This window comes from Puma concolor, chromosome C2 (assembly GCF_028749965.1).
Source record: "Puma concolor isolate L17-30 chromosome C2, mPumCon1.1.hap2, whole genome shotgun sequence".
Taxonomy (NCBI): domain Eukaryota; kingdom Metazoa; phylum Chordata; class Mammalia; order Carnivora; family Felidae; genus Puma; species Puma concolor.
The window spans coordinates 98,057,835-98,075,019 of NC_141675.1; the positions used below are offsets into that span (position 1 = coordinate 98,057,835).

The following is a 17,185-nucleotide window of genomic DNA, read 5'->3' on the forward strand; positions in this document are numbered from 1 at the left end:
AGGTTTGGATGATACCTATGAGGTCATCTGGCCCAGGTCACCATTTGATGTTACCAAATGTTAAAACATCCTGTGCTTGAAGGAAAACATGTTACTTCTTTTTTTTTTTTTTTTTTTTCAACGTTTATTTATTTTGGGGACAGAGAGAGACAGAGCATGAACGCGGGAGGGGCAGAGAGAGAGGGAGACACAGAATCGGAAACAGGCTCCAGGCTCTGAGCCATCAGCCCAGAGCCCGACATGAGGCTCGAATTCACGGACCGCGAGATCGTGACCTGGCTGAAGTCGGACGCTTAACCGACTGCGCCACCCAGGCGCCCCCAAACATGTTACTTCTAAACCTTTTCATTTTTGGGGGCGCCTGGGTGGCTCAGTCAGTTGGGCATCTGACTTTGGCTCAGGTCATGATCTCACCATTCCCGAGTTGGAGACCTGCATCTGGCTCTGTGCTGACGGTTTGCCTGTTTCAGATTCTGTGTTTCCTTCTCTGTCTCTGTCCCTCCCCGTCTTGTGCTCTCTCTCTCTCTCTCTCTCAAAAATGAATAAACATTAGGAAAAAAAAAATTTTTTTAACCTTTTCATTTTTTAACTTTTGACAATGTTTTGGACATTCTTTCCTATAGATACTGATATTTGTCTCCCTATAAGGTCCACCTGTTAATCTTGTTTGAATTCCCTTGGGCCACTAAGGATAATATCTCTTTCACATACTATTTCAGCAAGGGCTTAACTACAACTTGCCCATACTCCCTGTCTTTTGGGTACCAAGTATCTCTTGAGCTATTTTTCATTTAACAATGTTTTGAGTCCTTCTGTTCTGGTTACTCTCCTGTCTCCTTTCCACATACAATTTATCCATATTCTTAAAATGTAGCATCTCTACCTACTAATTACACTTGAAGTGAGAAGGAAATAAGTCAGTGCCATAATTCTAGATGTTAAATATCAATCAGTACATCATGGAAGTGTAAAAGATCTCTGTGTGTGTCCCACCACACCATTAAATTGTGAACTTATTCCATGGTGTGCTGGTAAATGTTTAACAACTTGCTCTCAAGGGGCGAAGGGTGAGGGAGACATGATTTGTAGCCTTTGCCACTTTCCATGGTGTAAATATTCCTACCATGTCCTATTACAAGCTACAAATGTGGCATCACTCAATGCAGAGCTGGGAAGAGATGAACAGCAAAACAGCATTATATAGTATTTCCACCCAAGAGATACAATAGAAATAAATAATGTGAAGAGTATAGATAATAGTAAAAAAAAAAAAAAAAAAAAGGAAGAGATATGTTTTCAGTATTCATTACCTTTGTTTTTAATATAATTTATTTAAGTTTATACAGTTTAATTTTTAGTAATGGCTGTGTTTAAAAACTGATTTGCAAAATTCCTGAAAATACAATAATTAGTTTGCAAAAGTTCATCCAGCCATATATCATACCACTTATTTACTCCAACTAAAATTTTGTGACATTTATTTATGTGTGACCCTGCTAAACTAAGTTCCTTCTACACCTTCCTCAAATTGTCTAGTTCCATTGTTGACTTTTCTTTTTTCATCTGGGTAAAATATTGTATACTTATTCTTACTTATTTGTGCCTTGTTAGATTCAACCAATTATTTTACCCTGTCAATAACTCTTTAGATCCTAATTCTGTCATCCCATATGTCTGTCATCTTTATCCCTCTGGCTTCATGTCATCCACATATTTGATGAGCAAGTCTTATGTATTTTATCCAAGGTGCTGAATTAAAAAAAAAAAAAATGCTTGCCAGGACAGGGCCAAGGACAGAATCCTTGGCCATGCAAATAGAATTCTCTCTCCACACAGGCATCAAACCATTAATCAACATCGATTCAATGAGATATTTGTCTACTTAATAATAGCCTTTGCATCCAGTCCAAATCTCTCCACCTTGTTTGTAAGACTCACGAGGTTATTTACAAAGTGCATGACTGAAGTCCAGAAACCCTCACTTTCTTCTGTCTCCTGTCAGAGAAAAAGTTTACCCTCCCCCAATGCAAAGCTGATCACTTTCTCCACGATTCATCAATTATGCCTCCTCTCTTTTGTCTTTTCAATCTGCCTCTTCTTCCACCTCCATCCCACCAGCATATAAACATAGCATATACACAGTGCCGGAAAAACCTTTGTTTATCTACTCTGCTTTTGTTTCCCATTTGAAATATTACACATTCCAGTTTGCTCACTTTTCTTGGGCTTACTCTTCCATCCCCCGCCTCTATTCTCAGCATGACCAATACCAGGATCTTGTACCACTTAGGAAGTGAATGCATTCGGGTGAGACTTCACTCGTTTGCTGCTTTGCCATCTTCAGACTTAATCTGAACCTGGCAAAGTGGAGGTGGAAGTTTCCCCTTATATCTGGAACAGTGTCTTCTCATAATTCCTCAAGATCTTGGCTCTCCTAGTCCCTCTCTTATAGCATCACGCTCTTCCTCTCAACTGAATCTCTAAGCCTCATCTTTTAAAAGACTCTAACTTCTCCCATGTCTTCACAGATAAAATATTCTCCTTCAAACCTGGCCCTGCATCCTATTCTGCCCATCATCTTTACTTCTTCACCTCCTTCTCAATTGTCAGTTATTGGTCATTTGCCTTTGTAGTCACCAGTCCATTGGCTCCAGTTAGGTCCCCAAGAACCTCATACTTGCCATCACTCGCTCTGTCTCTCTTACACACACACACACACACACACACACACACACACACACACACACACCTTTTCATTCCTTACCTTACAAGGCTTCTCTGCAGCTTCAAAACTAACCACTCCTTGTGTTTGTTTGCTTTATTCTTTAATTCCCTTTTATCTTTGTTTCAATGACACTCATTCTCCTAATTTTCCTCCTCCAGCTCTGGATGCCTCCTCTTTCTTCTTGTCAGATTTCTCTTCCTCAATCACCACTTGCCTGGGCCTTCTCAGCACTGCCCACAGCTTCCTCCACCACCACCACCTCTTTCTGTGTGACTCCCAATTCTGTATTTTCAGCCCAGACCTTGTTGGAATTCTGCTTCAAATACAGATCTCCATATGCATGATTCACTCTCCCAAAATGAACATCTTATCTTCCTCCCGCGTCCTCTCACCAAAATATGCACCTCCTCCTGGAATCTCTATTCTGGTTTATAGGACTGCCACTCACTCACTTGCCCAGGCCAACAATGCGCTCTCTTCTTCGTCACCTACAGTCAGCCAGTAGATCAGGAAACCCTTTACGTATCAATTCTTTAAGTTCTCATTTCTTGTCTGATGTTTTGTGATAGGTTTTGAATTACTTCCCTGCCTGAAATCTCTCACTTCCTTAATCTATCCTGTACCCACGGCCAGTCATCATTCTAAAACAACCATACCAGATCATGGACCTCCTGTTTGTAATATCCTTCTTTAACTACCAGTTAACTGCAGGAAAAAGTCCAAATGCCTCACCCCCAGGCAGTCTGCCTATCTACCTCTCCAATGACATCCCTGAACACCAAATTCATTGCATTCTCCAAAGAGGTCTATGCCTTAATTATCTCTGTGTTTTCACACACTGACTTTGACTCACAGAATAACTGTGCCCGTGTTTAGTGATGAAATTCTCATTCTTCCAAATAACAGCTAAAATAATCTCTCTTCCACGAATCATGACCACATTCCTCATGCCACTATTTCGCGTGTTAGTATTCTCTCCTGTACCCTCTCCTGTCAGGCACTTGGCACACATTATTGATAGTATCTACTTACTTGGCTATGTCCATTGTTACATGGAAGTTATGAAACTAACACAATTCTTAAAGGAAGAAATTGAATTATATTTATCTTTGCATCTCCAGTTCTTAGCACACGGCCCAGCACATCTTAGGTAACTCAATATATTTTCACTGAATGAGTAACTTTCCCTTACTTTCTATTTTATACCCAAATCAAAGAAAGATGTATGGAAACTAGCATGATTTATTCTTGGTGATCTTTGGGACCGGTACTTTTTCATTTTTCTTCTCAAACCAGAATTTCAATATTCAACTCTAGATAAATGTGCCAATATTAAATCCCTTAGCTTTTGGGATCATTTTTTCCTCCTCATTTTAATTTTTGAAAACAAATAAAAATTTTCCAAGTTCAACACTCCTGCTCCAGAAACAGTAGAGATACAACTCTGCCATTTTACATAAAGGTCCTCACTATTGGGTAAAATCTTATGTGTGCTGATACAAAACTAGAGACAAAATAGGTGTATCTGGAATACCTTAGAGCTATAAGTAACTAACTAAACTCAATTACAGAGGGCTTAAAAATATCATTTCTGTGTTCTATACCAAGAAATATGATGGTAGGTAATTGCATTCACTTATCTCATGGATGGAATCATTAGGTTCTCAGGTTCTCTTTTCTATGCTCTTCTATGCTGAACTATTTTGTTTGTCTGTTTGTTTGTTTTCAATCCCATGTGTGTTGCCTCTGAGGTAAAACAGCTGGGGCAGCTCTGGGTTTTACCAATGCTTTTCAGACAGGGAAAATGGAGGAAGCCACACCAATATTTATAACAAAGTCTACATTTTATAACAAAGTAACAGCTTTCCCAGAAACTTTCAGGCAGATTTGCCCTATGTTGTGTTGGACAGATCTGAGTTGAATGATCATACCTGGACCTCAGGGAGATTGGAAATGTAACTACCTATTTTACTTTCTTTTAGCTTCCACTATGGGAAAAAAAAAAAAAAAAGTAAGGGAGAATGGGGTTGAAAACCAACTCTGCCTTGGGGGATAAGATCAGGTGTGACTGGTCGCTGTTCTGTTTCCCAGTCTGTATTGGCTTTTATCTTATATTACTCCATTGTTTTCTTAATTCAAAAATTGTACTGAACTTGTCTCTGGATAGTTTGAAGAATGCTTCTGCTGCCTTTCCCACCTACACAGCATCTGTTTTGAATAATTTTTCTCCCCTGACTTCTCCCTGATCATTGACATTTTTGAAGGCAAAAAAATCTCATTTTTCTACTCAACTTTCTAACCTCTTTAGGCCCATTTATATTATTTTGCCTTTACCAGTGCTGATAACTAACTCACAATTTAATATAATTTCTCAATCTTGCTAGCGTTCTTCTTAATTCCTTTTCTAAATCATGAATATAACACTAAACAGAACCAATTCAGAATGTACAATATTAAATTTTGAATTATCCTAATGAAAACATTTCTTATCAACTATATACATACTCATTTTAGAATTTTCTCACATCTCTAAACCAAATCTGAAGCCTTTTCATAGAGTTAAAAAAAGTCGGAACTGGGGTGCTTGGATGGCTCAGTCGGTTAAGTGTCCAACTCTTGATCTCAGCTCAGGTCTTGATCTCAGGGTCATGAGTTCAAGCCCCATGTTGGGCTCCATGCTTGGCACGGAGTCTACTTAAACAACAACAACAACAACAAAACACAACTGAAAGAAGCTTCTAGCCTTTTTCATTTTATCAGTTAGATAACTGAGACAGAGAAAGTCAAAATGACTAGTTAGCGTTTTGAGACAATGCTAAAAACCCTGGTTTCCTGGTCTCCAGTTTGATGTTTTCTCCACTAGGTTGAGATGTGAGTGGTTTTTGCATGAGAAACATTTGAGATACCAGAAACACTAGGCCAGTGGAACAGGAGCCAAGGAAATGGGCTATAGTATTGGTCCCAGAAAGGGGAAGGACAGAGCCCAACTGAAAATCATGGAGCAAGCTGAGGAATGGTTTAAGTGATCTTGGGCACAAAGTCCAATCTGGTAGGACAGGGCACAGCAGTGGGTGAGCCCTTGGGAGCTAGGCAGGTGGCAGTCATGATTCTGGGAGTTGTGTCCATATGTTGCAGAATCCCTGCCAGAAGGCTGTGTTTGGGCAAGGCTCCAGTTCCCGGAGTGGAGAGCTGACAGGTGCCAGGTGGGGTCCAGGCCCTAGCCAGATGTACTACAGTTCAGAGTGTGGCTCTGGTCACAGGGAGGGGATGACAGTCTCTGGATGACTGGTTGCAAACCAAGGAGGAGGAAGTTAGGCAGAAGTAAGATAACATGGCCAGGGCCAATTTCAGGGGTAGTACTATGACATGGGCCACTCAAGCATCCGTGGCTCACTCACCCATCCGTGGCTCACTCACCCAGAACTGAAGCACTTGGATCTGAGGGCCAGTAAAAGATGCTTGTAAGGCATGGAGAAAACCCAACAGCCACAGCTGAATTTTCAGACCTCAGGTCTAGGGTCAGAATTTAATTTAAAGTCTCACCAGGCTCAGTTAGCACTGGCTCAGGATCAGAGATAGGACCAAACCTGTAGGTTTGCAGCACTAGTAAACGCTGTCAGGAGACTAGAATGCCACATCCTGAAGTTGCTAGGATCCAATCTACACTTAATGTTTGACCTAAAATTATATTGGGGCGGGGGATGGAAGAAGGCATGTCAGGATCCACAAAACTCAATTTAATAATTCCATAGGAAAAGTTTATCTTGCAGCTTTTTAAAAAAGCATCTCAGTAGTAGGTGGTGTTCATGAATTCATTATCTGCAGTGTGTTTACAGATTTGTATGTCTTAATATAGTTACGGTGTTGGTCTGTGTTAATTTTAGGTCTTCTTTAGCAGCACCTTCGTTCTCTTAGACTTTTAAAAAATAGAGACAGCACGGAAACAGCTATAAGGACAGTATATGTTTTATAAAAAAATATATCCATAAGATGGAGAGAATGCATGGTGGTCAGGATTCTGCAATCAATACAACTGGGTCATTAAGGTGACCAAGACCACCAGACCATGAAACACTTGGTCCAATCATTTCATCCGTCTTAATGACCAAAGCCAACCAACTGCACAATGATACAATCAATTGCTCAGTAACTATCCATTATGATGGCAGAAAACAAAACAAAACAAATTGGCAGTGTTTTGGTCAGTTTAGTAAAGCTACACAGACAAGATTGCCAAGCATATGCTGGCTCCTAGTTTTTATGCCTTTTGTGGTCCAGATGCATTTCCTTCATTCTGATTACTTCACAATACTCAACTCCCCCAAGTGTTTATCTCTAGCTTGCTCTTTGCCATTAGTTTCTGTCTACTTTACTTTCTTCAATTTATCTTGTTTGTGACAGATTTTTAAAGCAATCGGTACTTCATTTTTAAAGTCATTCATTTTCTCTCCCTACCTATTTATTATGCCTCATTAGAAAATTTATTTTTGTGTGTGTTCCATGCTTTGCTGCTACATTTATACATGAGCTTTCCAATTTGCCTTACTTCTCTTTGATAGCATTAATTCAAATAGAACATATAAGTAGATATATTATAGATACATATGTTTTTTAAACATTAGCCTGGATATATATTTGTTTACACAAATATCTGCCTATGTATTTTTAGATTAGCTATAATCCATATCCAAATACTTAAATCACCTATTCTAGATATATTATGTTCATATCTTGCAAATGGATTGATCTACTTTTTCCCTCTGGAATTATACTTAACTCTATGTCCAGCTTTAATTCTCCTAGCTTTCTATAGTGGTCAGATTCTGCTAAGTTTTACCATTGCTTTCTCCTTAGCTTTTCTAGGCTGGTCTACACAATACTTCATCAAACAGAAGCTAAATATTTGGTAATCTAATAGCTGTTGTGTGTGTGTGTGCATTCGAGGGAGAAAAGCAGACTAGCTTCTTTACTGATTTCTCTATTTTAATGAAATTATTAGAACTGACTAAATGTTTTGGTCCATGCAGGCACAGAAAATAATTTTGCAAAACCTTTATTTCCTGAAAAAAATTTTGACTAAAGAAGAAAGGTTTATGGTAAAAATATAGCTTTATGTAAAAAGGTGAAAAGGATCAGAATCATCTCTATTTTCTAAGAATTTGCTTTGTACTCATCTGATAATTAGTCTGAGTGTCGAGCTCCCTGTGTTTTCAGGTGTGTATGTTGTGTGCATGCATGCGCAAGTGCATGCATATGGATGCATTTTGGGTGGGGGGAGGCAGTTACCATAGTTAAAAGATAGTGATGGGCGACTCACTGCAATGACTGGATTACAGATACAGTGCGTATGTGCCTCAGGCCCTGCAATAGGAACAGATGGTAGTTGAGGTCAGGTGAGGTCAGGTCTAACCAATTGGAGCAGGGGAACTGATTATAAGGATTAATGGTGGGCAGGTGAGGGTGTGATAGGGGTCAGGGTAGGCAGCTGCTATTTGGGGTACTTGAAGTCAGAGAAACAAATTTCCAGGCAAGGCAGTCAGGCGTATGGTTGGGCTCTGGAAATGGGACTAAGAAAGCACTTCAGACAGAAACCAACCATGGTCTGGGCAGCCTGCCTGAAGTAGCTTTAATAAATTCCACAGTCCCTGGAGGACTTTCGTTCTCAAAGTCTCAGACTTTTATTCTCATAGTTCCTTCTATCTAGTAGAACTTCAGTTAGCATAGCCAACTCAAATCTTTGTTCCATGTATAGATTTCTTCTTATCCATAGTCTATACGAACCCAATCATCTCTACAATCTAAAGAGCTATTTATCTCCATCTCAGACAGAAATACCCTTTTTTTCCATGTTGAACGGGACTATTCAGAGATGTCAAAGACCGGGAAAGGTTTGACAAGCTGAAGAGGAGTAAAATTTTACTCTTTATAAATACATGATCCGTCTTTCAGGGAACCCATCTGTCTGAGTAGACTGACCCAGGTTAAGAGCCTTTACACTTTCCTCCATACAAAATGTTTTCCATTTGTCTTGGAAAACCCTGGACTTTAGAGAGCTTGTGGCAGAAATCTCAGGCAGGGCAGATGCACTAATATCAACTAGTACTCAAGGATGACCTGAGGAATTTAAAAATTGGCTATTATTGCTTGCTCTAACAGGTGTAAGAGTTAAAGATTTCATGAAGTTCATACTCATCTCACTAACTGCTTGGGAAAATGTGGAATTTGTGTACATGTCACTGTTAAGGTAAGCTAGAGGAAGAAAAAGAAATGGGGATGTCTTATAATTGGAAATATATTTGGTCTTTGTCACCAGTTTTTGTCACAGAGCTCCAAAAACCGTTGGCATTTCCTGAGTGATAGGAGGGTTTTTTTGGGTAGTCATAAGAAGCTCACTTTGATCACCTTTGAGTTTATGCTAATGAGGTGGCTTTGGGTGGGGCCCTTATATAGCCTCAGGATGGGGTTGCTGGTCACCAGAATGACTAAACTGATTATAGAGTATTGGAATTCCCAGCTCCTCCCTCCATTTCCCAGATTTGGGGAAAGGAGGTGAGGCTAGAGATTGGATTATAAAAACTTTTTTTTAAATTTTTTATTCTTGAAAGAGAGAGAGCGAGAGCACGTGAGCAGAGAGAGAGAAGGGGAAAGAGGACCTGAAGCGGGCTCTACATTGATCGCAGAAAGCCCTATGCGATGCTATGCAGGGCTGGAACTCACAAAACTGAGATCATGACCTGGGACGAAGCTGGACGCTTAACTGATTGAGCCACCCAGGTGTGCTGGATTATAAAAACTCTTGAACAATACAGTTCAGAGAGCTTCTGGATTGGTGAACACATCCACTTGCACGGAGGGAAGCTCTTTGCCCTGCTTCCTAAACCTTGCTTTATGCATCTCTTCCATTTGGCTGTTCCGAGTTTTGTCCTTTGCAATAAATTGGTAAGCATATGTAAAGTGTTTTCCTGAGTTCTGTGAGCTATTCTAACAAATTATTGAAGTCAGAGAAGGAGGTGTGGGACTGATCCCTCTGGTCAGTCAGAGGTGCTAGTGGTCCAGGACTGGTGTGTGCTGTGGGGGCAATCTTGTGGAACTGAGCCCTTAACCTGTGGAGTCTGGGACAGCTATCTCATGATAGTGAATGTCCTCATTGAGTTGAATTGTGACCAAGTTGGTGCCAGAAAATTGGAGAATTGATTGGTGTCAAGAAAAACCCTCCAAGAGAGGAAGATTAGTTTGAAGGTTATTGCAGAACTCAATCAGTCAATTCATAAGTTAAAAACAAAAAACAGAAAAGTAGGCACAAGGGTTTTGTTTGAATGGTTTTGTACATCTTTCCATACTAAAACCTAGAAAATCTATCAACTTTATTAGTGGGTGAAAAGGAATGTGCAGTTTAAGGGAAATTTATGATGCATTAGTTTAAATAGTCTAACAAAATCTTGCCAGTAATTAAGTTTAATTCCTACTTCTCATTTCCAATGAGCCAAAATAGAAGAATACATTTACCAAATGATAAAAGTAGGGCTGCTTGGTCAACACTAAATGATAGTTCCAGAGAAGAAGAGAACAGCTCTCATGTTGTAGCTGGACTCTTTACTCATTGATCTGCCAACTTTTTGAAGATGGGGCTGTAATTCCTAAGAAAAGGTAGGAACACGATCTGTATTAGTGATGATTTATTGGTGCTATAAGTAAAAGTAAACTGGAAAATAATGGCATAAACAGGGAAGCAATTCATTTTTCTCACATAACAAAAGATGTAAGAGGTAGGTAGTTCAGGGACAATTTGGCCGTTCAGAGGTGCTCTTTAGGACCAAGGATCATTCTATCTTCCTGCTTTATCAACCTTGGCTTAGGGCTTCCATCTTTGTGGTTACACGATGATAATTATAATTACATAAATCACATCTATGTTCCAGGCAGAATGAGTGAAGTAAGAAAAACAAAGGGAGAGATGAAGCAAAAAGCCAATAGTCGGTCCTTTTAAAAGGCTTCCCATAAAGTTCATACCAGGTGATTTCTGTTTATATCTCATTGGTGAGAACTGAGTCACATGATGGTATTGATTTGTGCCACCTCAGAATTCATACAGTAGTCCCTAGTTCAGTAGTCCCCAGTTCATGGTTTCTCTTTGGGTGGTCTCAGTTACCTGTGGTCAACCATGGTTGGGAAGCAGATGATTGTACTTCTGACATACTGTCGGAAGGTCAATAGTCTAACCCTATGTCACAAGGCTTACATCATTCACCTCACTTCATCTGAGCATGTAGACATCTTATCATGTCACATCATCACAAGAAGAAGGGAAATACAGTACAATAAGATACTGAAAGAGAAAGAGAGAGCACATTCATATAGCTTTTATTACAGTACATTGTTTTTATTATTTTGTTTTGTTTTTAGAGAGAGAGAGAAAGTGTGTGAGTGGGGGAGAGGGGCAGAGGGAGAGAGACAGGGAAACTCAAGCAGGCTCCATGTTCAACGTGGAGCCCAATGCAGGGCTTGATCCCACAACTCTGGGATCATGACCTGAGAGGAAATCAAGAGTCGGATGCTCAAACAACTGAGCCACCCAGTCACCCCTACCGTATATTGTTTTAATTGTTGTATTTTATTATTATTAGTTGTTAATTTCTTACTGTGTCTAATTTATAAATTAAACTTTACCATAGGTATATATATAGGAAAAGCATAGTACAGATTTTCCTTGACTTATGATGAGGTAACATCCCAATAAATCCATTGTAAGTGGAAAATATCATAAGTTGACAATGCATGCAATACACCTAAGCTAGACAACATAGCTTAGTCTAGCCTACCTTCAATGTGCTCAGAACACTTCCATTAGCTTACAGTTGGGCAAATCATCTCACACAAACCTGTTTCCCCATAAAGAGCTGAATTTCTTGTGCAATGTTTTGAATACTGTACTGGAAGTGAAAAACAGAATGGTTGTATGAGTACAGAATGGTGAGCATATACTGGTTGTTCACCCTTGTGATTGCCTGGCTGACTGGGAGCTGCAGCTTGCTGCCACGGCCCAGTGTCACAACAGAGCATCATACCACATATTGCTAGTCTCGGAAAAGATCAAAATTCAAAATTTGAAGTACAGGTTCTGTTGAATGTGTATTGCTTTTGCATCGCAAAGGTGAAAAATTGCAAGTTCAACCATTTTTAGTGGGGGAACAGCTGTATATATGAGGTTCGGAACTATCACAGTTTCAGGTATCCACTGGGGGTCTTGGGACATACCCTTCTGGGATAAGCGGGGACTACTGTGCATTGAAAACCTAATGCCGGGGCGCCTGGGTGGCTCAGCCAGTTGAGCGTCTGGCCTCGGCTCAGGTCATGATCTCACGGTTTGTGAGTTCCAGCCCTGTGTCAAGCTCTGTGCTGACAGCTCAGAGCCTGGAGCTTGTTTCAGATTCTGTGTCTCCCTCTCTCTCTGCTCCTCCCTGCTTATGCTCTCTCTCTCTCTCAAAAATAAATAAACATTAAAAAAATTAAAAAAAAAAAAAGAAAAAAAAAAAGAAAACCGAATGCCAATGCAATGGTATCAGGAGGGGATGTGATTAGGTCATGGGGCAAAGCCCTCATAAACAGAATTAGCATCCTTATAAAAGAAGCTGAGAAACTCCCCATGCTTTTGCCATGGGTTACAGCTACAAGACATTTTCTATGAACCAGAAAAAAAAAAACAGGCTGTCACCCGGACACTGAATCTGCTAGTGCCTTGATCTTGGGACTTGCCAGCCTCCAGAACTGTGAGAAGCAAATTCTTATTGTTTATAAGCCACCCAGTTTATGGGATTTGTTATAACTCCCTGAAGGGACTAAGACACATGATCATCCTGATCACTCCTGAAGGTGGTCAGGAGTCATTCCTTAGCAGTTTAGCTGAGCATATTGTATGCTTAATAAAAGTCATAATTCTGAGTCACAGATTAAGGGAATGAATGCTGTGTTAACAACCAGCACTGATGCTTTCACTAGTTATAAATAATGACCGTCTACAAAACAAAAACATTAACTTCATAGCTATCAACCAAAAAACTCCAATTCCCTTTCCTCTTTTCTTCTCATTCTTCTTTTTTTAATCAAATCTCTTCCCTATGTCTTATCTCGCTCTCTAGGCATTTTGTCCTCTCTTTTCTCCTTACTTCTCTTCCTCTGTTCTCTTTTGTTGTAACACATATTCTTAGTACAAACTTACACTTTTCTTTAGTTCCATTAGATAAAATACCTGTTTCGTTAATATGCTGTTGCACAATAAATCACTGTTCAAAGTTAGTGGCATAAAGCAGGGGTCAACAAACTTTCTGTAAAGGCTATATAGTAAACATTTCAGCTTTATGGGCCATGTGGTCTCTGTCACTATAGTGCAAAGGCAGCCACAGGTGATATGTAAACATGTATGATTGTTTCTCAATAAAACTTTATTTACAAACAGGTGGTGGGCTAAATATAGCCCTTAAGGCTGTAGTTTGCCATCCCTTGACTTAAAACAACAATGATTTATCATTTTTCATGATTTTGTGAATTGATTGACTCAGCAGGGCAGTTTTTCTATTCCCTGTGGTATAACTGAAGTTACTATTTGGCTGTATTTAACTGATAGTTCAACTGGAGATGAAACATTCAAAATGGCTTCTCATCCTCCAGGTCCTCTCTCCACATAGCTTCTCGTTATTCGGTCTGAGCTCTTTACAGAAGGGAATATGGCTTTCAAGGGGAATAGACAGAGAGATCAAACTTGAGATTGCAAGTGCTTATCAAGCCTCTGATTGCATCACTTTGCTAAAATCTCACCTGCCAACACAAGTCACATGGCCAATCCCAGAGACAAAATGGGACAGGGCTATATAGGGGTGTGAATAACCAGAAGTATGGATCACTGGGGTGCCCCAATATGAGAAAATACCACAGTGTGCCATACCTAGCCCTCAATGATGCTCTCTCCTACATTCAAAATATAGTCAGCTCCTTCCCAGACTCATACAATACTGTCCCACTTCAGCATCAGGTTGGTGTCCAGCATTTTGTCATATAAATTAGTTTCATGTGTAGATATGGTCCCTAGGGTATGGATCCTCTGGTTAAGAGAGCTATGAACTAAAACAAGTTATCTGCCCCACACATCCAACATTCAATGGTGAAAACAGGAAAGGATAACTTCAATAGATATTCCCTTTCCAAAAACGGCAGCAGGGGGAGGAGGCAGAAGGTCTATAGTTATTGCTCCATAGCAATTTTGTAATCCATTGGGGCTTATGTTCTTAGAGGAAGTGAATGTTTGTTTTGATCCCCAGAACTCATTCCTTAATCCAGAGCTCTCCTCCACTTTTTGATCTTTTGGAATCTCTTTTTTTTTTTTTTTTTTTTCAGAATGTGAGAGAGGAGAGAGAATGAGTGTGCAAGGGCGGGGAGAGGGGCAGAGGGAGAGAGAAAGAATCCCAAGCAACCTTCACACTCGGCACAGAGCCAAACGCAGGGCTTTATCCCATGACCATGGGATCATGACCAGAGCTGAAATCAAGAGCCAGACACTCAACTGACTGAGCCACCCAGGTGCCCCATCTTCTGGATTCTTGGTTTCACTTTCTGAGATGGCCTTCCTTTCTATAAATAATGGCTATGCCTACAGCTGAGTAGTACTCTCAGATGGCTTCCTGCCAATAGTAAGTTGTTTGGCTCTTTTCATTTTGACCTATTCCTTTGAGTCCAAGCTGATACAACTCTTTAAAACATGTTGTGGACTTTTAGATATCAAGTTTAAAATCCATTCCGTTAGGCAAAAGCCCACACCCACAAATCCCATGTCATAGGTCTCTCCCTGATTTGAGCTCAGAATAAGTGTGTTGTGGTAAAATACCCTTAATATTCTCAGAAGTGATTTTGTTTAGGCGAGGGGACCTGCGAAGCATTGCCTTAAATCTGTCAGAGATCTAAACAAGTGATCCAGCTGCTACAACCTTGATTCTCTATTTGCCTTCAGGCCTCCAGGATGACAGCATCTTGGAGTTGATCTTTTTCCCTGAGGAAAATTCTTACTTTAAGATGTTTTAAAGATGAAAACTTGAAACAGTGAAAATGAGAAACAGTTATAGGCCTAACCCAAAAAGTCTGAGTTGGAAATATTTCCTCTCTGTTCTGCTTAAAAACTGAATAGTACTTTCTTTAGCTTCTATTTCTCTTACTATATCTTACCATAAATGGCTTAAAGCACCGATTGGCACGTTCAATATTCTGCCTACAGTTAGCTACATTCTTAATTTTCAACTTTTTTAAGTATCTAATTTTTCTAGCTTCTAAGTTACCACAGGTGACAATTCCTTCATTCCTTTACCAATATATAACATAGGTCCTTTTTTCTCCAGCCTTTCACAGAAAGTTTAGTTCTCCTAGGCTCCAGTCACAGTCTTCTCACTTTTGCATCTTCCCTGCAGTCCCAAATTCTGTATTAATCATATATATATTTTTTTCAACGTTTTTTATTTATTTTTGGGACAGAGAGAAACAGAGCATAAACGGGGGAGGGGCAGAGAGAGAGGGAGACACAGCATCGGAAACAGGCTCCAGGCTCCGAGCCATCAGCCCAGAGCCTGACGCGGGGCTCGAACTCACAGACCGCGAGATCGTGACCTGGCTGAAGTCGGACGCTTAACCGACTGCGCCACCCAGGCGCCCCAATCATATATATTTTTTTAATTTTCTGTATTTCATGATGCTTTGAAGGATCTTGGGGCCTTGCTGACCCAGGAGAGACTGTCCCTCCCCAGGCTAGCTAATCCCTAGAGATAGCAAAAGACCACCTTGCTAGTGTAACTTGCATATGCAAAGTAACTAATCCAGAGCCCATACCACCAGCTACCTTCTTTGCCAAACTGTCACACATTGCCCTGCCTTAATCACCCCAGGGCAAGGTATCACACACTCAAGGCAGTCTCTATGCTCCAGAGCCTGCTGAAATTATTCAAATGAACCAATCCTAAACCTGCTTACCCTGATTACCTACCTTGCCCATTCCTTCCCATGAAAACCACAATAAAGGCCATGCTATACCTTTACTTCTGTTTCTTGACAGAACTTGGTGCTTCCTCACGTGGCCCTGCATAGGGTAGCAAGCTTCTTCCTCTTGAGAACTGTAAGAGAACAAGCTGCCTTTTATGTTTTTATTTTTTTTATTTGAGAGAGAGAGAGAGAGAGAGCATGCACAAATGGGGGAGAGGGGCAGAGGAAGAGAGAGAGAATCTTAAGCAGGCTCCACACTCAGGGTGGAGCCCAACATGGGGCTTGATCCCACAATTCTGGGATCATGACTAGAGCCAAAATCAAGAGTCAGACACTCAACCAACTGAGCTGCCCAGATGCCCCCAAACTGCGTTTTCAATGGCAAGCATCTCCTGATCTACTGGCCTCACCATACCTTAATAAAAACAAACTTCTAGGTATATTGCAAAGAAATCCAATATCATATACTTTAGTTTTTTTTAATTTTAAAAATGTTTATTTTTGAGAGAGAGAAAGAGACAAAGCGTGAGCGGTTGTGGGGGGGGGGGGGAAGGGTGGCACAGAATCCAAAGAAGTCTCACGGCTCTGAGCTGTGAGCACAGAGCCCAACATGGGGCTCAAACCCACAAACCCTAAGATCATGACCTGAGCTGAAGTCGGATGTTTAACCGACTGAGCCATCTAGGTGCCCCTTAGTTTTTTGTTTGTTTATTTGTTTGTTTTTTATAATAGCACCCTACTTTTAGGTACCAATTTCTATGTCAATTATTTGTTGGTACATAATAGTCACTTCCAAACCCAGTGGCTTAAAATGTCCATTATTTTTTATTTCTCACAATTCTGTGAGTTGGCTGGCTCACCTGAGCATTTTCCTGCTCCATGTGGTAGAGATGAGGTCACTCAAGTGGTTGTATTCAGCTGGGAGCTCACCTAGGTGTGGAATGTCCAAGACTATCCTCCAGGGCCTGTCTCTACTTGTCTTCTCATCACTCAGTAGTCAAAACTGAACTTCTCTGTAACATGGCAGCTGGTTCCTGAAAGTGAACATTCCAAAAGACAATCCCCAGTGTGCAAATATTTATCAAGTCTCTGTTTGAGTCATGCTTGCTACTGTCTCAGTGGTCAAACCATCAGCTAGCTCATACTCTATGTGGGAGAGGACTAACCACAGGATGAATACTAAGAGGTATGGGTCCTCTGGGGCCATCAAGGTAATAGTATACCATACCAGTGTGATAATGCCATTCCAAGTTTCTTTTTGCTTTGGGGAATAGCCCGTGGAGTGTAGCAGAAGATGTATGCATGCTGTGATGTGGTGAAGACAAAAGGTCTGCAAGACATGGATGTAGACAAGACAGTCTTGAAAGATTTGATTTTTCACTACTTATTTAGCCATGCTGGCATTCTAAAGACACAAATTTTCATTTTCCTAGAACACATCCTAAT

The 17,185-nt window shown here is 40.4% G+C and overlaps 1 protein-coding gene across 1 annotated transcript in view; it reads right to left on the reverse strand.

The window, feature by feature from the left end:
* Positions 1 to 16,635, reverse strand: part of GAP43 (growth associated protein 43) — a 127,649-nt gene extending 111,014 nt beyond the window's left edge. Inside the window, exon 1 of the mRNA XM_086676326.1 lies at positions 16,600 to 16,635. Coding sequence (XP_086532452.1) covers positions 16,600 to 16,620 — 21 coding nt within the window. The 5' untranslated portion in view covers positions 16,621 to 16,635. The remainder of the gene's footprint in view (positions 1 to 16,599) is intronic.
* Positions 16,636 to 17,185: the final 550 nt, after the last annotated feature.